Here is a 23,805-nt window from a genome sequence, read left to right as displayed (position 1 = left end):
TCTCCAATATTGAATTCAGTATTAATACGTATGAATTACCTCTATCCTTCAAAATGTATCTGTTATCCTTTAAGGCAGTTAAACTTGTTTTATTGCTTTGCGTTGTATATAGTTGATGATTTGTGCTTTGAAATTAATCTTTCATATATTTCTACATGCGTTTTCTTGTAAGCAAGCTTTAGAATGGCTGTATTTTGTTTGTTTCACTGTATGGTATTGTAATAAAGTTTGAGTGAGAATATGATTTTTGTGATATTTCAATAGATTGACACACATAAAATATTTCAACATATGCTAAGAAAAAGTTGAAAATTATGATAGTGAACCTTAAACAAGTTAATGGGTTGAAAAATAATATACAGTCACATTCACATGTTGAAATTCATACGTATTAATACTGAATTCAATATTGGAGAAATACCTTAAAGACTTATAAATTCTAATATGAAAAGTGAGCGCTCTTTCTCAACTATGTTGTTCTCTCAATTGATAAAAGACACTCACCTGATCGTAAACCATTTCGACCTATGTGTTACTAAGTGTATAATAGTTTTTAATTTTCTTAAATTCAAAGTTAATTGTATGATTATATTAATTGCTAAAAATGTGATATTTTCGCTTATAATTTCGATTGATGAGTAAAGTTTCATTACAAGTTCCCTCACATGATTGAACAATAACATGATAATTGGATATTTGAAAGCTTGAGTGAATGATTTATAAGTATCTTAAACATTACTATTATTTGTAATGCATGTGTGCTAATTAATACTGAGAGTGCAAAGAGTAAACGGATTAACAATAGTTGTTATTAATACAAAAAGTAAATTGATTGCTAGTTTTAAAATTAATTAAATCATTCTGTTTGAAGATTCAGTTGATTAAATTTATTTTTTGTAAGTTTGAAAAAAAAAAAATGAAAAAAAAAAAAAGAAAAAAAAAAGTTTTGTGAAAAAAGATTGAAAAGAAAAAAATAATATGTTATAAAAATATTATTTTTGTTTTGAAAAAAATATTTTTGCGGAAAAAAATTATTTTTGTAAGATTAAAAATTTATTTTTATATGATTGGAAAAAAAAATTGATTTTTTTTTTTAATTAGTGGAAATACATTACAAGTTTGAGAAATTAATTCTTAAAAACATTTTATATAATTGAAGAAAAAAAAATATTTGATTTCATTTTCTAAGTAGAAAAATGTTACAAGTTTGAAAAAATATTGTTTTGAAAAAAAAAAAAAATATTCTTACAAGTTGAAATATGAGTTGCTATTTTAGTAAACTCAAACTAGAGTGAAAAGCATTTTAGTAGGAACATGTTAAAATCTCTTGTGCTAAGAAAAATAAATAACTTTTAAACATAATTTTGTAATTGGAATAAATGTATGATAAAATGATTAAGTTAAGTATTAATGAAAAAAGTAATTATTAGAGTTAATTAAATGGAATGAAATTCATGAAAAGCATATGTAATTAAGAATTCAAAGTGTTAAATATTATTCACACCTTTTACATCATCATAAAATATATATATATATACACACAGATGGTTTGAAAAAAAATATTTCAAGTTGTAGAAAAAAAAAAAAAAAATATATATATATATATATATATATATATATATATATATATATATATATATATATATATATATATATATATATATATCGAAGATTGTGAATATTTATAATCGTAGCAGATGGTGAAAGCTACAATTTTGACCTTGAACGAGGAATTGGAGGGATGATGACTCAGGGCACTTACTAATACCATCGTCAATGCCTTACAACCGCGTTCCTTATCACTAAGTTGTTCACAATTGACCCTAGAGAGGGGGAGGTGTAGCGGGGCGTGAATCAAGGTGAGCGAAAGTTGAAATGGATATTTTGCTTTAGAAAGTTTGTACGAGCTCGATCAGGTCTGAAGTGTGAATATTTGCAAAGTGTGGTGAAAATGGATGAACACATGGTAGTGTTTGAAGAAATTTGTCAGGAAATTTTAAGGTTAAGTGCCGATAATACATATGAAGAAAGAAATGCATTGTATAATTCATTGCAAGAGATTAGGGATGAACTTGAAAAGTTTTTCGCAATCAACGATCAAGGCCCGTACTTCGAAATTAGAAGTCGATATTTCTGTAACCAAGAGGAGGACTGTGTTATATGCATGATTGAAGGGAATGGTGAGTTCATAAAATTGAATTGTGGTCATATATGTCATGAGAAATGTGTAATACTTTGGGGGATAAATAACCCCACTTGCCCAATTTGCCGAGGGGAATTTTTTAGTGAACTTAAAAAGTTTGTTCTCCACCTAAAAGTGTATGGAATGTGTCATGAACTGCATGGCTACGTCGTCCGAATGCAGACAGCATTAGGCCGATATGAGCTCGGAATGAATACCTTAGAACATTTGCATACTATGTGTACGATGATCTATATGTGTTACGAACATGTTATTGTAAATGGAAATTGTAATTACCGTGAAATATTTTCAATTTAAATATATTATATAATTTGTTATTAAATTCTTATTAATTTCGTTTATAAAGTTTAATGAAATGTATTTAAGGTGTTTCAGATAAGATTTCATTATTTCAGCAGGAATACATTGATTTCTTTATTTCCGCAGGGAAAAATGCTTTCTTTATTTCAGCAGGAAAAAAAAAAAAAAACATATGATTAATTTCTTTATTTCAGCAGGAAAAAAAAAAAAAAAAAAAAAAAAAAACGTTGATGGGGTGTATTTATCAAATACACCGGGTTGGTTGGTGGGACCATCAACTTAAAACAAAAAAAAAAATTATTTTTGTGAAAAATGATAATTTACAATCACTAAAAAAAAAACCGTTAAAGCGCAAAAAATATTCTAAGTACAAAAACACGGGAAAATATCTAAAAACGCGCGAAAACTATTCGTAACCTTTCACGAGCGAAAACGAGGAAGGGCGAAAACGCGGTGGTCATCTTCTTCAAGATTCAGGCGCAACCCCAAGGTCGGGAGGAGGTGGAGGGGGGTCGGCAGGGGTGGAGGGGCAGACCAAGGTCATCCCCAAGGTCAGAGGGGGCGTGGGAGGGAGCTATGAGCCCTAGAGCCCCCTCCTGACGCAGAACTGTCAATTTTTACCTACTAACAGTTAGTCCAGTCATCTGGTAGTTTTACCTGGAAAGTTTTCCGGGAGTTTTGAAAATTGGTAATGTTATAGATTTTGATGTGCTCTTTTCGAATTTCCACTTTGCCACCTCGTATCTTTGCCGCTCGCGCCGCCATATTGAAAAAGGGCGTCTAAAAGCGGTATTTTGGTGATATCTCCGTTCTGACTTATTTTACGATAAAAACATATTTTACAAAATTAAACTAGAGAAAATTTCCTACAATTTATGCCAGAACAATTTTTTCGTAAAATAAATAGCTTCGGCGTACGAGCGCCGCAAAGTATTATTTAAAACGCGTTATCGCAGAATAAGTCGTTCCACACTACTTTGAGATTTAGTTATCATAACACATCGAGGAAACGCAGAGTTTAATAAATAAGCATATAGTACAAACACAAATTCAATCGATTTACAAGTTAATTTACTAACTGCATAAAAACTCACAGTCCACAAATTAAAATTCTTTTTATGAAAGAAATGAGCGAGAGGAAAAAGGTAATACGGAAACAAAATTCTATTTCAGTTATTTCTTCCTATCTGCACTAAAACACCGAAATAGACTCTTCCAACTAGGCGCCGTGTGGATTCCCCCCTCTCTCCCTTTCCGAAATTTCTATCGGTAGAGCTCAATAAAATATTTTAGTCTGCGTCATCAGTATACTTGTTACGAAAAAATTATTGAAAAATTGGCGTCTAAAAGCGGTATTTTGACGATATCTCCTTTCCGACTTATTTTACCAGAAAAAAATCATATACAAAATTAATTTATGCATTATATATATATATTAATTTACATACAAAATTAAACAAGAAAAATTCCCTACAATTTATATCATAAAGTTTTTTTTTTTTTAAATATTGTGGTCAAACGAGCCACAGAAGATGCAGACACTTTAATAATCAATACTGCGATAAGTGTTTCTTCAGCATTCGATTCCGTAATTGTTGTAGGCGAAGATGTAGATCTTCTTATTCTTTTGACAGCTCTATCTAAGCGATCAAGCATATATATGCTCCAACCAGGAAAAGGAGAAATTTTGCAACAAATATATACAACTGACAGTATACGACAGTAAGACAGCCGCAGATCATATTTTATTCTTGCATGCCTTTAGTGGCTGTGATACAACATGTGCCCTTTTCAATCAAGGAAAAACGAAATTTATTAAAGTACTACGAAAAAATCCAAATTTAAGTGAATCTATTAAAGCATTTAAAAATTCAAATGCTGATCCAGAGATCATTGCTAAAGCTGGAGAAGACTTCCTTCTTGACTTATACGGTTTCAGTGAAGTGAAAAGTAAAAAAAGCAAGAAAAACATGACTTTAAACGCCTACAGATATGAGTGCTTTGTAAAATCCGCATATAAAAGTAAATTTAATATTTTGTCGCTACCTCCAACAGAAGCAGCAGCAAGACAACATTCTTTTCGATCTTATCACCAGATTCAGCAGTGGTGTAGGAATGAAAAACACCCAGAGCAGTGGGGGTGGAATAGAAATAAGAATGTGTTAATTCCTGTTATGAAGCTTGACCCTCCAGCAACGCAAACCTTAAGACTTATTTCTTGCAAATGCAAAAAAGGATGTCAAAAAGCCTGTGCATGCAGAAAAGCCGGGTTAAAATGCTCCGTTATGTGTACTAATCGTACAGGTGGTAATTGTGGGAATTCGCGAAGTTTATCACATGATAGCGATGAAGAGGAAGAAACAGAGACGGTTTTCGAGCAAACGAATGATGGAATAGCAAACGAAGAAGCTCATGATTAATTTGATGAACCCATCGCAGATGATGTCGAAGAAATTGCACGACGTCTCAATCGATACTGAAGACGGTGAACCAGTAACTCTTGGTCCAAGAAAAATATCTACGCGAAAATGCTGTTAAATAACACTTTTCGGCGTTCGTACGCATATTTTTTTTTTGCAAAATAAACTGTATGATATAAATTGTAGGAAATTTTTCTTGTTTAATTTTGTATGTAAATTAATATATATATATATATATATATATATATATATATATATATATATATATATATATATATATATATATATGATGCTTAAATTAGTTTTGTATATGATTTTTTTGTCGTAAAATAAGTCAGGAAGGGGATATCGTCAAAATACCGCTTTTAGACGCCATTTTTCCCATAATTTTTTCGTAACAAGTATACTGATGACGCAGATTAAAATATTTTATAGAGTTCTACCGGTAGAAATTTCGGAAAGGGAGAGAGGGGGGAATCCACGTGGCGCCTGGTTGGAAGAGTCTATTTCGGTGTTTTAGTGCAGATAGGAAGAAATAACTGAAATGGAATTTGGTTTCCGTATTGCCTTTTTCCTCTCGCTCATTTCTACCACAAAAAGAATTTTAATTTGTGGACTATGAGTTTTTATGTAGTTAGTAAATTAACTTGCAAATCGATTGAATTTGTGTTTGTACTATATGCTTATTAATTAAACTCTACGTTTCCTCGATGTGTTATGATAACTAAACCTCAAAGTAGTGTGTGGAACGACTTATTCTGCGACAACGCGTGTTAAATAATACTTTGCGGCGCTCGTACGCCGAAGCTATTTATCTTACGAAAAAATTGTTGTGACATAGATTGTAGGAAATTTTCTCTAGTTTAATTTTGTAAAATATGTTTTTATCGTAAACTAAGTCAGAACGGAGATATCATCAAAATACCGCTTTTAGACGCCATTTTTTCAATATGGCGACGCGAGCGGCAAAGATACGAGGTGGCAAAGTGGAAATTCGAAAAGAGCACATCAAAGTCTATAAAATTACCAATTTTCAAAACTCTCGGAAAACTTTCCAGGTAACCCCTTTTTTTCGACCAAATGACTGGACTAAGTAGGAATTTTTGTTTTTGTTTCCATTTTACGTTATCTTCTCCTTTAACTTACAAATGGCGGACAGGAATATTTTTCAACTCAAAATATTTAAATTAAAAAACGTATTTAAAGTCATCAGATTGTTTTTCTTAAATCCATATTCTTACTTAGCTTTAAAATGTGATTTTTCTTCCTCCGTTTTTTTTTTTTTTTTTTTTTTGTGCTCAAGTTAATTGGACGTTGGTCACACGTGTGTTTGTACATGCGTTTTAACGAAGAATTGTGACAAAGTATTTACAAAATATTTGCGGTACTTCGATATTTAACTTTTTAATTGCAATTAGTGGCAGCGATACGGGATTTGCAAGGAGGGGAGGGGAACCGCCCCCTCTCCCACACTTTTTATGGTTCAATTATTTATTTTATTTTTCAACTTAGGAACAAGAACTAGAAATTAAAAAAAAAGCAGACGCGTAAAAGCTTTCTGATTATAAGTATTTGTTTTACTTTGTATATCTGTTTATGAAATATTATTTAGCACAAGCAGTAACTTTTAGTTTATATATTCATTGTTTAGATATTAGTAAATCAATTGTTTACCTAAAACAAGCCAGATTTGCTTAATGAAATTATTACCAAGTGTTTGGGACTTCTCAAAAACTTGGAGATTCACACCCCCAACCCCACCTTTGGGTTATCCACAATACTTGAAATTGAAGTATGTCACACACTCAAATCTCGAAGTCTCACAAAAAGCTCTTAATATCTGTATGAAGGGCATTGAAATCTGGTCCAAACATCTTAAGCTTAAAATTAATCCAGAAAAAACAAACTTTTGTGTTTTCTCAATAGACAGGAGAAATATAACCTCGTTCCTTCCTATTTTAAGGCTATTAGGTTCAGAAGTTAGATAAACTTCTAACTCCAAATATCTTGGACTATCTCTTAATGTAGAGTTAAGACTCTCTGAATACCTTGAAAACGTTTCAAATAAAGCACTGACAAAGCTAAACATCCTCAAAAGACTTGGCGGTGCTTCCTGGGGCTCAAGTTCAAAAACTGTCAAGAATACCTACACTTCTATCGTCAGGCCTGTTCTCGACTACGCAGCACCCATATGGGCATCGGCAAGGCCTACTATTAAAGAAAGGATCGACAATGTTCAATACAGAGCCTCTAAAATCATCACTGGAGCTGTTTCTTCAACGAATAACATAAAAATTGAAAAGGAATACGGACTTGCCCCCTTGGAAAGCAGAAGAAAATGAACAACCATTAAATTTACCAACAAAATCCAAACCCTTGCTGATCGCCATATCTCAAGTAGAACCTTTGGTGCGGGGAGTGGAAAGTGCAGGCTGAAGAGATCCTCAACCCTCCAATTTGATCATGATATAAGGAATGATATCAATCTCAAATATGAGACTTTCAAAATTTCTAAAGAGCCTTACAACATCCTGTGCCCTCTCCCCCAAACCAAAATATGTTTAAATCTCTTGCGGCCTTGCACCAAGAAAGAACCCACAGCAATAATCAAAAAAAAAAAAAAAAAAAAAATGGTGACCATAGGGGAAACTAGTTATTTTTATTATTGAAAAACTCACGACCTCAATTCAAGATCTGACGATCGCCTACACAAATGGCTCTTCCAACTCTAATCTGGATAGAGGAGAAGCAGGAGTCTTTTTCATCGGACCAGACGGAGCGCAGGAATGCCACGGTATTCCTGTTGGAAAAATCGCCTCGAACTACACATGCGAACTCGTCGCCATCAAAAGCGCTCTGGAGATTTATCTTTCTGGGGAGGATCAGAGTTCCAGAAGCATCATCATTTTCTCTGATTGCAGATCAGCATTGCAGGCGATCCAGGGGAGCAAATGTCAACTTAGCCATCAGATCATTGAGCTCATAAACAAAATCATTGCTGCCCAAAAATCCTGCATTTTACAATGGATACCGGCTCATGTAAATATTTTTGGTAACGAGAAGGCCGATGAGCTCGCAAAGGCATCCCGTAATTTTCCTCAACCATCCAATTCCCTAACCCTCGTTGACGCCAACGTTGTTGCTGGCCGAAGACTAATCGGTCAACAAGCGAAAAGAAACTCCATTCCAGATTTGAACGGTTACAGAGCCATATCGACTACTATAACCAGACTTAGGACAAATCACTTAAAGGGGATGAGGCTTTCTGTGGAAGGACAGCGTAGTTACACCAACTTTTGTCCTCATTGCCCAAATGACATCCCAATGTCTCGTCAACACATCTTCAGCTGTCCAGCAATCCAGGCCAAACTTTTAACATCGGCTTAGAAGACACAGTGGACCTACTCGATACAGATAAGGTTGTCGAAGTTACAAAGGCTGTCTACGACAGCATCGAAGCCTTATATATGCACATTATCATAAACACGACATCATCATCATCACAATACTTTGGGATAAATAATGTAAGTCTAACTCCTGTCAAAGTGTTTCTTTGGGAAAAGTTATTGTGTACATAATTCATCAATTTTAAGAAAAATGTGAATTAATCTGTTTTTTCTTAATAAAGGTATACTGATAGCACACACTTGTCTTAAAAAGCATTTAATCAATTAAAGTAATCACTTAAAACAGTTCGACATCTCTTTTTTGCATTACAAGCCTGTTTCTCAATATAAATATTTAAATCATTTACCTTAGCAAGTCCTTCAGTGTCCCCTTTGCTCAGGAAAAAGTTTTTCAATTCTTTTCTGTATTTCAGTGCTTTCGAAAAGTCTCTAATTGTGCAAACATCATTTTCAATCACAGGAAGTTCATCATCATCGTCAGAAAGAACACAGTTGTGTTGTGAGAAATGAAATTTGAAACGTTCAAGTTCTCTTCCTCAATCCACAAGTCTTCATCAACTTGAACGTAGTCTTCAGCACTAACTTTTGAATCCAAATGAACCAGTAGCTCATTAAGTTCTTTTTCCTCTTTCGCTCATCCTAATGCACTTTTAGGTATCATTTTACTCCTAAACGAAAATCTTGCCTTTTTAAAACATTTTGAAACGCTCCCAGGTTCCAATTTTTTGCGAGCTGACGTGATCCACGAAACAGCATCCAAAACTGTTACAGATTTTGTTAATTCTTCACTAGATTTACATGAGTGCCTAAGTAAAAGTTTTCTGTAACCTACTTTAAAACTCCGAAGATCCAAGGTTTGTAATACAGAGGTGGTGTTCGGTGGCAAAAATTCTAACTTAGCATTTTGCAATTTTAAGTCATCAGGATGAGATGTAGTGTTATCCAGAAAGAGAATTATTTTTCTAGCTTTCTTCATCCTTTTATCCAAATCCACTATCCAATCTTTCATTATTTCAGTCGTCATCCACGCTTTCTTATTTGATTTCCAGGACACCCTAAGTTTATCTACATCAGTGTTTTTTAAACATCTCGGTTTTCTCGCTTTTCCTATAACAAGAGGAGTTTCCAACTCGCCGATCATACTGCAACACAGCAAAACAGTGAGACGTTCTTTAGTTATGTTTCAACTAAATCATTACGCCTTTAGGAAAGTTTGCAACTGCAAAGCTACGATTGCTGCATGAAAAGCAGGTTGGTTTGCCTCTCAATTCATCTCAGGGTATGAATATCCCATTACCAACGGCGGCGATTCGGCGGAGCAACCCCCCTCCCCCTCACACGCACTTTTTATGGTTAATTTATTTATTTTATCTCGAGTACTATCACTATTGCATGATTGACAGTTGGCAATATGACCTTGAATATGGGCAAATCTTTTTCATATATAAAAATTAAACAACCAAAATAAACCACGGCGCCATGAAACCGACTACTACCGGCGCCGGTCTGCTCAATTGCATCTCCCGAGAGCTCCAGTTAGAAAAAGCGCTCAGTTTCCTCTTTTTTATCTTAACTTTTGAATAGTTATTGTGTACAAAATTCATTAAAATCTTAAGAAAAACATACGTTAATTGTTAGACTGACATCAGTTTTCACCTATATGCTTCAATACTCTCAAATCTAGCCGTAACAAAATTATGATTTTTTTTTTCTTTTTCATTTTTTGCTGCCCGCAAAAAGTACCATGTTTTTCAATTCTTTTTTTTTTTTTCTGCCCCCAACTTTTAAGCTCCAATCGCTGCCTCTGTCCATTACCATGCTTTTAATTCCAAGAAACAATGATAAGGAAACGACGGGGGGGGGGGGGATATCAGTTGTGGAGGATTAAAAGCTTTGTAAGGCAAGCAGTTACTAAGATATTCTGTGAAAAGAAAAAAAAAACGAAAGTGCTACGATTGCAAGGGAAATTTTTTGTGAAATAACTGTCCGTTATTCGGAGTGTCCGTTATTCAGAGTGAATTACATGGAATGGCCTATATTGAGGGACTTGCAAAAATGTCCTTTAATTAGAGGTGTCCGTTATTCGGGAGTGTCGTTTAAGGGAGGTTTCACTGTAAATCATGAAACGATTATGTTACATTGATATTTAACTTTTTATTTGTAATTTTGACTGAAAATCTCATTTGAACACCTGAAAAGATACACAAACCGAGTTGTTTATTTTGGGTATTTGTGCTCTTAATTTTAAAACATTGCAATATTTTTCTTATTCCAGTTTTAACTGTGCTTCAGTAAATTATATAATTTTTATCTGAATGTGCGAGAATATCATTTTGAAATTTCTCTGCTTATATAAAATAATTTGATATTTGTCTACGAGGGTCGATCCGAAAGTAAGGTCCCCATCAATTTTACAAATAGAGAGCACTGTCTATTCTCATTGAAATTTACAACGTTGGAAAGAAAAAACGTTTCTCTATTTTTGTACATAACAGCCAGCTTTTTCTTTGCATCATTGTCGACGGTGCCTTAACTTCTGCATCGAGTGTCATAGAATTCCACCGCCAACCCGTCGAGGAAGCGTTTTACCATTTTTTGACTTCTCATCGTCGATCCGGAAACGTTGGCCATCAAAATGTTCCTTTAATTTAAGAAACAAGTGGTAATCACTAGACTCGAGCTCCGGACTGCATTCAAGAACGGAGTTGTTTGTTGACTGTTATGTCCCACTCTGGCGGTGGAATTCTGTGACACTCGATACAGAAGTTGAGGCACCTTGACAATAATGAACAGAAAAAGATGGCGATTATGTATAGAAATATATAAACGTTTTTTCTTTCCAACGATCTAAATATCAATGAGAATAGACAGTGCTGTATATTTGTAAAATTGACGAGAAGCTTATTTTTGGATCGACCCTCGTAGTTCCGATTTTCGTTATGAAACATACAGTGAACAATAAATTAAACGAGCTGATATGTGCATCACATGACTTCCTTTTACTCCAATTTAATGCCATTTTCTCATTATTGGCAGTTTCAATGTGATTCAATAGCAAACTGTAAATATCACCAAAAGTGGCCAAAGTAAAACCAGATTTAAAAAAAAAAAATCGCCAAACTTGTCGCCAAGTTGGCGACAAAACTTGGCGACCAAAATACTGGCGGTATATCGCATAGTGTCCGCCAAATTATAACACCACTTGAGTTTACAGCAAAATTAACAATGATTTCCCCCCAAAAAGGGGCAAAAGACCCCATTTGGAGCATCCGAATGCAACCCAAAAGGGAGGTGCACAACTAGACCCCACTAGGAGTCTAAGTACCAAATTTCAACTTCCTAGGACATTCCGTTCTTGAGTTATGCGACATACACACATACACACATACACACGTACATACAGAAGTCAAAAATTCGTTTTATTTAACTCTGGGATCGTCAAAATGGATATTTCGGGTGTCTGTACGTTCCTAGGTACATATCCACGTGTGGTCGGGTTGAAAAATAAACTCAACATTCATTCGGGGGTGAGCAAAATGGAAATTAAGGCCGATTTTTGAGTGAAATTTTTTTCGCGAATACAATACTTCCTTTTTTGTAAAAGGAAGTAAAAATACAATTGCTTCTATCGTTTCCTATCAACTAGTTTCATTAACACTCACGCTTTCTGAAATGCATCCCAAATGCCGCATAAAATTTTACTTCATTCATAAATTAGGTCATTATTCTATGCTTTCTAATTTACGCATTTTCAACGCCTTTTAATGAAACTCGACGCGATAGTTGGGGCTTAAGCAGTCATTAAAGTTCCGAAATTAATTCGTTCAAAATGAACTCCCAAGACAAACACTGAAGCTAATTTATCCAGGCTTGGGTGGCCACAGATTCCTAAACTGTGCAGAAGAAATTAATTCGACGCTAAGTACATGCTGTCGGGGGAATTTTCGCGCATAAGAAAATTTCAGTTGACATTACTTGAAAGTTTAAAAATGATGGTAAAGTTACAAGTTGCCTGCGTGTTTTAAGTTTAGGGTTGATTTAATAGTTTAAGTGTTCTATTTGAATAAGAAAGTTTACTTCATCATCGTATTAGTGAATATGATGCCAATTAGGAGTTTTACGTAAATTAAAGTTTCATTTAAGCAGTAAGGGATTTAAAGTGTATTTGAGTAGTATAAATTAAGCGAAACTCTCTCGCTCATTTTAGTTAAAGAATTTGGTTTTTGCGTTCAAGCGCACATTTTCAGAAGTTTTCAGAATGAACAAAATATTTGTAGAAGAAAAGACTCTTTATGTAAGAATTAAATATTTTTTACTTGACCATGATCTTGATAAAATTTGTGGTTTTAAAACTTTGAAAGTTTTTTTTTTTTTTTTTTTTTTAATGAAAGTGAGTGTTTTGTATGAACTTTCTACAAAACAAAAGCTGAAATAACAGAAATAACAGAATTCATTATGGTCATTGGGGAGGGGGGGGGGCTGAAAAATATCAATGACAAGGGAAACTATTAATGAGGAAAAAAGTATTTATGAGAAAAACTTTTCTTTTCTTTATTCAGGAAATAATAAATAAATAAATAAAAATTTTATTTGCAAGATTCACAAGCTTTAGTGATACGAATTGTTTAAACTACTTATTTGTTTACTACTTATCAATAAACACTGCTTAAAAATCAAATGCAATCGCCTAAACATAAATCCGAAAGTATTAGAATTGATTGAATTCAATATTTTTCATTCCATGAAAAAAAATACAATAATGATAAGTTTTTTCTGCTTCATGTTTGGCAGATAAATTAAGGATTTTTTAAAAAATCTCTGATTACGAAGGCCACCGAGAGCGAAGGTCAGTCGGTCAGTTTGACCGCCGGACCACCCCATCCCCCACAAAACTTATAAACTATACCACTCCGATTCCGAGCTGGACCCTTCCAATAGTCGGACCCCTAGTTGTCGACTAGGTTGACATGGCCTCTCGTCGGCTGTGCTAATTACAACAACGAAGTACCTTTTATTTATTTTGCACTTGTAAATCGTTCACTTGAAAATGTAAAAACATTTAAAAGTTTTTTTCATGATTCAAGCAAGTTATAGGAGTCACTGCAGTCTCAGCTGAATGAGGTAACATCGACCAAAACCCACCCACTTCCTTAGGATAAGAACCTGTGTAGGTATGAGACATCTACCTTGTCCACGCAAAATTGAAGTGTTTAAATTTTTGGCTAATTTCTTAAATCACCACAAGATGGCGTATTCAAGCTCTAGAACTGCGAATCTTTCATTTATATTAAAAAAATCTGTCAGATGATTTGAATATTACGATAGACATGATTTTATTTTAATCAAACAACGTTATGCCCAACAACAATTATTATATAAAAAAGTTGTCTGACATAATTAGTTTTAAACATCTTATTTTATTCGCAGCTCCAATCAACTATAGAGGGCGCTGCAGCCACTGTTCAATGGCGGATGATAAAGGTAAAACAAATAAATGTCGTAACTTATAACGTGCATCTACGCTTTGTGAATGGCAGTAATTTTTCATCGTGTTTGTGGGAAGCTTTCTTTTTTATTCTGAAATTACATTACACCATAAACTGTCTGAAGCCTGTAATTTACCCCAAACACGTGGAATGGAGTGTTTTACCTTTTACTTTAGTAATGTTAACCACCGCAAGGTAGCGTACTCGAGCTCTCAAATTGCGAATTCTACAAAAAATACACGCATTTTAAGTCACGATTCTGTAGAACATAGTTTTTGTGACAACTTAGCATTTAAAGGTTTACCGTTTCTAAATTAAAGTAAGATGTACCTTAATCATTTAGTTTATTTAAAGTTTCGCGTAACTTAGTGTATGTATTTGTGAAAAAGATTCTGTTTCATACTATGAAATGTTTTCCATATTTTTCAGCCATATGTGTAATCGAAATATAATTCATTTTTAAGGCATTCACCTGTACGATAAAATTAGGAATATTTTAAATAGAACTGGTTGATTACCCTTGAAAATTTACATTCAAAGGCAAAAGGAGTCTGAACTATAGTTTCTTTACATTTTTTTTTTCTTTTTGGTTTTGTTTTTCAAGTGGAGACATTAAAAATATTGATTTATGTGTTCTTTAGCCCACATAAATGGTGTGTATTTTTTACTTTTTTTCTTTAAAGCACTGCTAAATAGAATCGTGTAATCGCATTTGAATGCGAATGCGAAATAAAAAGCAATGTATTTTTCGTAAATAATAGTTAATACGAAATTACGCTACACAAGTCAAGATTAAGAGAATGAAGTTTGAGGAAGTGCTTCGTGCTTGTTAGACAACTTCAATGAAAAACTGCTTATGCTCATTTAAAGAAATATATACTAGTACTTCGTAAAAATCCTCTTTGAAGGAATATGATACAAAAAACAGCATAATAAATGATTTGCTGTTTCAACACGTTCTGAATTCAATTACAAGATTGCCAGAAATCTACAACTTGAATGGTTATCTACTGAAGGGATAAACGTAATAATGCATTTTATATATTAGTGTGTGTTTTTGCACATCGTTCTTTGGTGATGATTACCCAAATGAATTTTATGGATTATAGTCGGAATAATTTACTTTAAATTTGGTCTGGAAGCGACTGACAAACACAACAATACATGCATCCTCTTTGTTATATATGATCCGTTAAAAGCAAAAAAGTGTTAGGTCAGTAAAACAAGATTTTGAATTATTCACTGGTTTAGTAGTCACTTCTGCACAAAACATTATTGCCGTATTACGTTTTTAATCAAACGGCAAATGATTGAATCTAGACTTACTCCCCTGTCGTATGAAGGAGGTTAGCACTAATTTCTGACGAGAAAATAAAAACTCATATAGAACGATTTGCAGCAAAAGAGTTTAAAATTTGTTTTCTAAATACTTTAGAAGACTAAGCTGTATTAAATTGGGTAGATTTCTAAATAAAACATGAGCCTTATTTTTAAAAAAAGATATTTCTTTTAATTGATACAGGCATTTTACCGTGCACGGTACGTTTAGAGGCTTCACGGTAAGTATTGCACGCAGCAGATAGCATAGGTCAAAACAGAATTCACATCACAACGATAAGGAAATAAACCCCAAGGCACTGATTTGAATCGAATGCGCTAACTCCTTTTATACGCACAGGAAGCTGTCAGAGCCAGCGCTTTCCACCCGCTCGCCATTCGCATGTGACGTTGACGGATTAAAATAGCTTGTCAGAGCAGTTAAACACTAACGAAGTACAGGGTGTCTAGCAAAGGACTCCCTGGTTTCAAAATTAAATATCTCTTAAACAAAGGACGATATTGGACTAAAATAAACGGTATGTTTACTGTGAAACCCATAAAAATCAAATACAGGAACTTGGAAATCAGTTTTATAAACTGCCAACAGGTGGTGCTGCACAATGTTATTGCAATAGGAGTCTCTATAAATAGTGCTGCGAAGATGACAGTTGTTTCAGCAGTAGTTTAGTCTCCCAGATATGCTTACATATACGCTACAAATTATCGTCCAACTTCATCCCAGCACTACTTTCTATTTCTATTTCTATTCAAGAGTCAAAACTGACTACAACTGTATTTATGTCGAGGACTGCATACTAGTGCCTTGCCTCCATTATTTTATATACCGATAGATGGCAGCACCATCACCGGATCGAACAGTTAATGAGAATTTAGAACTAGTCCAAGAGCTAATAGCTACCTGGAACTAGCACCCCCAGAGGTATCGTTTCACTTGGAGGACATTGAGACCACGAGCATATTTAACGTCGCCCAGTCCCCTTTAATGACGACGGTGGGTCTTCGACCAGCGGGGATCGAACCCGAGCCCCTCCGGCCCCGAGTCCAATGCCCTACCGATCAGGCTACCACGGCCCCCCAGCACTACTTATGGCGACTTTTATTGCAAGTACAGCGTGCAGCGCCACCTACTGGAACTTTTTAAAACTAATTTACAAGTTCCTGTGTATGATTTTTATGGGTTTCACATTAAACATACCGTTTATTTTATTCCAATATCGTCCTTTGTTTTCGAGTTATTTAATTTTGAAACCAGGGAGTCCTTTGCTGGACACCCTGTAGAAACGTAGGTAAACCAATTAAGAAAAACTAGTTCTGGATGATCTCGTTTTTTAAGACTCTTAAAGCATTGTTTATTTTTTATTTATTTATTTTTTGAATTTAATAACAAACTTTCCACATTTTAAGGTGTATGTCCTTTCATTTTTGCACCTATACTGTGTCATGTCCTTCAATTGGTACCCCTATATATAAAAACGACTTCCTATTAATTACTTAAATCATGGTTCTCAAATTCATAAGGACATGGCGCAGTGGAAGCCCAGGCACAGCATACTCAATACTTCTCGCTCCAAATCATCATGTTATCTGATTACGGAAAATCTATCGATTGGAAAGTTCTTCTCTCATAAGTATTTGGGAGCAGTTTGTTGCTAAACTCAATTAACTTGATGTAGAGGATGCCGGGCTCTCTTTTATCACAAGTTCTGTAATTGGGAGATAAATTATTAGCGGAGCTGGGAGGAGCTTTGAGTGAAACCTAAAGATAGACCCTAGATACAGATATGTCAAACTTTACGATGCGTGTATCCATCACGTTTTCCTGTTGATAAGTGATGTTTAATCGTTCGACGGGTGTTTGTGACAGACACAATGTAGCTCTTAATCTTTATAAACACGGAATGAATTAAAAGAAGAATAGATGCAGTGCAAAAACGCAATCATTTCTTCCACATTTAATTTTAGACACAACCTTAAATAGTTAAAAACTTAGCGTATGTATCTATGTCCTTGTTATTTCTTCGGAACGCCAGTGAACTGACCATCGAACCAGGTATCGATAGATTCGTAATTTTCCCGTCTCTATGTTTGGCTATTTAACATAATCCTCCGATAATAACTAGCGGAGAAATCAATTAAAAAATATTAATTATGATACTTAGATTTCGACATAAATCCCTTTATTTCGAAGGCCTCCATTCAAATTATTATTCAGTGCTTCATCTCAACTTTCCGTAACAAGGCTTTTATTAATATTTGTAGCGTGAGGAAACTCATTGAGAATAAATATCAGTTGCCATTTTTTTCTCGAATATGGACAAATAAAATTCTAGCTCTTGTTTTGAGGCTTTGCCTGTAATCGGGGGTTTTAAAAATTTTCCTTTTTGGTTTTTTTTCCGAAATTTGTCGCAAAATTTTACTGACTTTTTTCCCCCCGTTCAAACCTGATTGTTGAACACGCGTCACTTGACATAACTTTTATTCTCGATTTAGACCGTGCAAAGTCGGGCGACGCAGATAGTTTATGAATTATTTTCCGGATGTGATCACGTGCTGCTAGACTTAGCATAGATTTCAGCTTTCTTCGGTGAATAAAATTACGAAATTGGAACTACTACTGTTAAGCATGCTGCAAAAACTGAAAAATTAAACAGTTTTAACCAAATTCGCAATTAGGATTGCGTACATATATTCAATACGGAAAATGTTGTTAAATGAAAAATGGGGTATTTCCCGCGTAGGTATTTCATCTTACTTACCTCACCTCCTACACTCAAGAGAAAAAAGTCAAAGAAAAGAGAGCCAAAAAGTTTCTTTTAATTTCTAAAATCTAAATAAACTCCCAAATAATCACCTGGTTAGAAAGCTGTAAATTGAAAGGAGTTCATACCTAAGAAAGTTTTAATGTTTATAGCAACAAAAATTTTCACATTGTGTCAAACCTAATGTGTCAATACATTTGAAAATCATCCTTTTGCATGTATTTAAAGTATTTTGTAGAAGAAAAAATCTTTATGTAATGTATTTTTGAATAATTTAATAGTTTTGAATCGAGTTCAAATGTGAAAAAATGGTGCCCTTTTCTTAGAGAGTGTTTTACGAAATTAGATTTCATCTGTTTCTGTAGAACAGTCATTTCAATGTTCTCTTGAATAAAAGGTCATGCAAAAGCATTTGGCAATAATTAAGATGTACACTTGCCGCCCTCAGCTTGCTACCGTTCATGTACCCCCGGTGTTTGTAGGCAGAGCCGTCGAGATCATTATGGGATCTGAACTTGCTGCTTAAATTTGCCACGTGCTACAATAGTTAAGTCTAAAAGGTGCGGAGGGTTCAACAGTATTTTCCTAGTAACATTACAGTATAAATGAACACAGCTGATGAGCCCGATTAAAAAAAAAAATCATATTTTTGAAACTACTGCACATATTAATAAGTGATGCAAAAAAAAAAAAAAAAAAAATATACGCAATTTTTTCAGTTACAAACGTCCGATGTGTGATTTTATTGTTACACTGCGTACGACCAATCTGTAATCTATTTCATTTCACACACCACAAAATTTATTTTTGTGGTTTTACGTCAAACACTGTTTATCAACCCCGGATGAGGATAACTCTTCAAAAACCTCAAGAACGCATTTGTGTAGCATTACGAGCCATTGACACTGTGATACTGCCTCCAACATTGGAGCATTTGAAGTTGAACATTTCGCACAATGTGCTTATGCATTAAAAACTAGGTATATTTTACTTTAAATTCATGTATCAATTGTTGTAATGTGTGCAATAGTCTCGAAAACTGGATTTTTTGAAATCGCATCCATAATTATGCTCATACTGTATATTATGGGTAATAAAGGTTTTTGCCTTTCACGACCTTAAGAAAATAAAATAATAATAGCCCAAAGTTTGGCAATTGTGCCAAAATATCGCGCACCAGTGGCCAACTACTTTAACTTTAAATGGTTTTGTTGAATAAATGCAAAGTTATGCAGTAAAGTTGAGTAATAGTGCTTGTCCCGTTCCATCCATGCAAACTAGCATTGAAAATATTTCAGCCTTTGCTTGAAGTTCAAATCACCGATTATGAAATTCAACTCGATTTTCTAATTCATAAAGCTTTAAAGAATTCACTGACTGCTGTAACATCATCATCGGATTTCAATATTTTAGTAAGCAAATAAATGTATTGTACCGTTAGAGAAATAAATGTTCAATTTTAATCATAAAGTATCGCATTTCCAAGTGTGAGTATTTTTGAACTTTCTAATTTAAAAGTTTTAATTTTGCGGTTAAATTAGATAAGAATTTTAGTTATCCAACTTTTCGTAACTTTCTGTTTTTGTGTACATTCTTTTACTATGAATCTAGGAAGTCAAAATTTATAACAATTGTTTGAGACATGAAATTAAAGTTCCTTTATGTTAAGACGTAACCAAAGAATCTAAACACTTATTTTTTTAGTGGAGCTTAAGATAAAATGGTGGCGATTTGATAAAATGAGTATGAAAAAGTATCATTGCACAACAGCTTTTACTATTTTTTACATATAATATTGTATTGTTGTATTCAAATGTTTGCGCACGCAGCGCCACGTTTACTTCAGTTATTTACAAAGTAGAGCGATTCTTTATTTTTCTATTTTGCTTTAAATATTTCAATTCATTCTCAATAATTGAGAACTCGTGTTTCTCTTTTCATGTTAATTTTTTTTTTTTTTTGTATATTTTTAAGTTGCTGTATAGAAATAAATTTTCCGTATATTTTGTACTACAATTCGTGTGTCTCACTGAAAAATCAATTAATTTTTAATTTTAACGCTTCAGAAAATTAATTTTAATAATTATCAGTTTCTCTCCTTTTTTTTTTATACACGAATTTTAAAAGGCACAAAAGGTCGATGCAATTTTGTGAATGAAAGCGACAGTTTGTATCAAATATAAATAATAAAAAACAAGTTTCAAGCTCGTAAAAAAATTGATACAAAAAGTAGGTGGAAGCTTGTTAATCCTATGTTACTCAAGAAGTCCCGCCCGTACGATGAAGTGGGTGGTTGTGGGTGTAATGTAACTATTATTTCAGGGCATTTCAAAAAACTTCAATGAGTAGAATGAAGGATTAATTATAAGTCGATGGATTTTCTAAGCCATTAAAGCATCTTACTCATTTTGAAAGGAGGATTTTGTATTTTCTTAAGCTCTTTTTAAAAGTTAAAAATTTCCCCAAATTTTTTGCACGGTGAAGATTTTTTACCGAAAACATGTGTTTTGTTTTTCAGGGATAACTGTAAAAAAGTGATAAAAAACAGTTATGAAAGCACAAATTTTCAAAAGGGTTTCATGCACGTACTTCTGATCTTGCAAGGCATTACGGTGTAAGATTTGATATGATTGCAAAGTTTAGCTTTGAATATACTTTATATTTACCATTATTACTTCGTTTTTACTGCGTAGCATTAGTATTCTTCAGTTTGACTATTCTGCTCCAGTTAGACTGCAATTCTTTTACTTATAAAAATGCTCCTAATTTGAGAATAGGATAGTGGAAGTTGTGAATTCTGGCTGCATGGAAACAACCTATACTCAGGGACAGGGGATATGAATCAACACAAAACTCTCATGCTGCTTCATATCCCACGAGTTGGGTTAAGATAATTCTTTAACTGCATAGTGAATAGTTATAGTTTAACAGTCATAGTGGAACAGGCATAGTGGAGTTGGGGGAGAAACCTCTCTCGTGATTAAAGGATGCTGGTATGGTTACTTTTTCTTTTATACATCACATACAATTCTCAAACATTAAATAGGGACGCCATGCAATTATTCGCTCACTTTTATGGTTTCAACAACTAATTTAGGAGTAAAACTCAATGGAGAACGAAAATAAATAAACGAGCGGAAATTCGAAGCAAGCGTCTGTGATCAGGGGCGTAGCTAAGGGGGGGGTTTTGGGGACAAACCCCCCCCCCCCGAAAAGTTAGTCTCAAAAAAAAAAGAGAAAAAGAAGAGAGAAGAGAAAGAAAAAAAAAAAGGAAGAAAAGGAAAAAATTCCAAGCGATTATACATACATACATACATACATATATATATATATATATATATATATACATATATATACATATATATATATACATATATATATATATACATATATATATATATATATACATATATATATATATACACATATATATATATATACATATATACATACATATACTATATATATATACATATATACATATATATATATATATATATATATATATATATATATATATATATATATATATATATATATATATATATATATATATATATATATAAGAAGTAACCCCCCCCCCCGAAAGTCGGGTCTAGCTACGCCACTGTCTGTGATTAGGGAGAGTTTTAATTTTTAGCGAATTAAAGGCAACCCTTTACAACTGGGCATGAGTCTTTTCTATACAAGAGTCGACGGAGCGTAAAAAGAAAAACAATGCAGCTCAAGCAAAAGAACCAATTTGTGCCACCCCTGGGTTTTTCCGCGCCAAAATCAGAGTCTCCAATTCGCCGCGGCTTGAGACCAATCCGAGTAGCGGGCGGGCTTCATCGCCACTGTGATGAAGATTCATCCATCATCGTCTTCGCGGCAACAAAAGCAGGAAACAGCACCACATGGCGTTTATTTTGGGTCGGAAACCCAGACGACTCGGCAATTAAAAAAAGAACCCCGGAGAGACTGTTGCTGCTTCAAATGAAAGAGTTGGAGAGATTTTCTCCAAGGAAGAGGAGAAATTTTTACATCGGATGGAGAGCGAGAGTTCGCAGCGATATCAATATTTGCCAGACCGTAAATTTATTAGACCGTAGAATAATATTATATAAAAATGGGAATATTGGTATGTAAATATTTTATTTTTTTTCTTTGAATGTCCTCTGAAAAATTAAAGTTCCGTGTGCAGTTTCGTATCGAAGATAGCCTACGTGCCTCCACATGTCGGGAAATTAGATGTCAAACATTTCTGTTCTATTGACAACGCGCATTGAGGTGATTGACACATGAAAGTATGGATGTCATATGGGAGGATCGCACTAGGTCTGTATTAGGGTTAAAGTCTCTAATAATAGCAGTCCTTTGCAAAAAAAAAAAAAAAAAAAAAAATATTTTTTTCTTCAATGCTTACCTAACGGGAGAAAGTGAATAAAATGAGAAATTTTATTAATTATGAAAATGAAATAAGTATAAAAGTTCATTTGACTAGATTGTAAACTGCTGCAAAAAAAAAAAAAAAAAAAAAAAAAAACCTCACTGCTTTCTTTCACTTTTTCTTAATATTGAAACTCCGAATGTAGAGTTTGTGTAGGGTCTATTTGTGCAACTCCACTTTTGGTTTGGCAGTTCCAAAGGGGCTAGTTCTATACGTATTTCGTGGCAAAATCAATGTTGGTTTCAATGCAGACTGAAGCAATATCTTATTAGATCTATTGCCAAGCTTTTTGTAGCTACTTTTCGTTGTCAATTTGGCGATAGATTATTTAATTGCAAACGAAAAGTACAGGAAATAATAAAAACTAAACCAAGCCACAGGATTCATTTTTATTTTTTCCAAAGATTTCATGAAATATTATAAAAAGAGTACTATAAAAAGAATGCTTCACAAGAGGTTACAGATACGTGTAAATTCAATCATGCATATTTTTACAAAGTATTAGTAAAATAAATATTTATTTTACAAGAAATTTTGCTGAAAATTTTTCAAAAAATTTCTCAGAATAGATATGACATTTAAAAACAAAATATAATAATAGAGTATACAAGGAACAAAAAAAATCTTCGTTCTTCTTAATACAAAGACAACCGTTTTCCTTTCAAGAAAAAAAATCTTATTAATTATATTTTTAAAAACCTAGAAAATTCTGAGTTGACTTATCCTTTGGTAGAAAAGCTTTTCTTTCCACAAACGCAGACCCTCATACATCAAAACTCAATGAATATTGATATTATAAATAAAATCACTGGAAAAAAGCTACCAACTAAATGAAAAAAAAAAAAGTTTGTAACAATGGGGGAAAAATCATTCGCATATCTTATCAAAGTGAATTCTTGAGGATACGATGCATATTTAAATATATTTTGAGAGAAAAGTTTCGTTCAATCGTGAACTAAGTAATGAAACAAGAGTTTTTCGTCATAGCAACTATATTGAAGAATATCGTAAACTCTAACGCAGAATACTTTAATAAATAAAAAGACTACAATGGAAGGAAAACGAAATATTTCTTTGATATTGAGAGGATTTTTTTCCCCTTTTCTTTCTTTTTCTTTTTTTTTTGATAGAAGAAGCTTTGTTTTGATTTTTTGCTTCTGTGAGCCACTCCTTTGCTTTTGCTTTCATTTTTTGTGCGTGTTGGTGACGTAAATTTGAAATTGAAATTTTTAGTACTTTTCCCCGGTTACGTATAGAATGTATCTTTTCCCTCTGAAAGGAATATTTTTTTTATTTTGTGAAAAAGACGTCCTTGAGAAAATACGGAACGGAATTGAATGAACTTTTTTTCAATTTAAAAGCGAGGAGAGAAAAAGAAGTGAGAGTCTCACTGCCAAATCTCTAGTACTTTTAACCCTTATTGAGTTCCGGCTGGAAACTTTTAAAGCAGAAAAGTGTTT

At 33.5% G+C, this 23,805-nt stretch overlaps 2 protein-coding genes across 2 annotated transcripts; one reads left to right on the top strand and one right to left on the bottom strand.

Annotated features, from left to right (window-relative positions):
• Positions 1-1,951: 1,951 nt before the first annotated feature.
• On the top strand, positions 1,952-8,310 carry LOC129234319 (uncharacterized). Its single transcript, XM_054868312.1, has 2 exons — positions 1,952-2,180; positions 7,616-8,310. The coding sequence occupies exons 1-2, from the start codon at positions 1,952-1,954 to the stop codon at positions 8,308-8,310; spliced, it is 924 nt and encodes a 307-aa protein (XP_054724287.1).
• Positions 8,311-8,964: 654 nt separating this feature from the next.
• Positions 8,965-9,471, bottom strand: LOC129234317 (tigger transposable element-derived protein 6-like). The gene has a single exon (XM_054868311.1). It carries the CDS (start codon positions 9,469-9,471, stop codon positions 8,965-8,967), a length of 507 nt encoding a protein of 168 aa, XP_054724286.1.
• Positions 9,472-23,805: the final 14,334 nt, after the last annotated feature.

The sequence above is a fragment of the Uloborus diversus genome, chromosome 1 (assembly GCF_026930045.1).
Source record: "Uloborus diversus isolate 005 chromosome 1, Udiv.v.3.1, whole genome shotgun sequence".
In the NCBI taxonomy this organism is placed as follows: Eukaryota; Metazoa; Arthropoda; class Arachnida; order Araneae; family Uloboridae; genus Uloborus; species Uloborus diversus.
Note: the sequence above shows the minus strand (reverse complement) of the source record. Positions and strands in the feature narration are given on the sequence as shown.

Excerpts from the sequence above, each read along its gene's own strand:
- LOC129234317 (XM_054868311.1), bottom strand. The coding sequence starts at position 9,471 with ATGATCGGCGAGTTGGAAACTCCTCTTGTTATAGGAAAAGCGAGAAAA.
- LOC129234319 (XM_054868312.1), top strand. The coding sequence starts at position 1,952 with ATGGATGAACACATGGTAGTGTTTGAAGAAATTTGTCAGGAAATTTTA. Across the intron at positions 2,181-7,615 it reads ATGCATGATTGAAGGGAATG|ATCTGACGATCGCCTACACA; the intron begins GTGAGTTCATAA and ends CCTCAATTCAAG.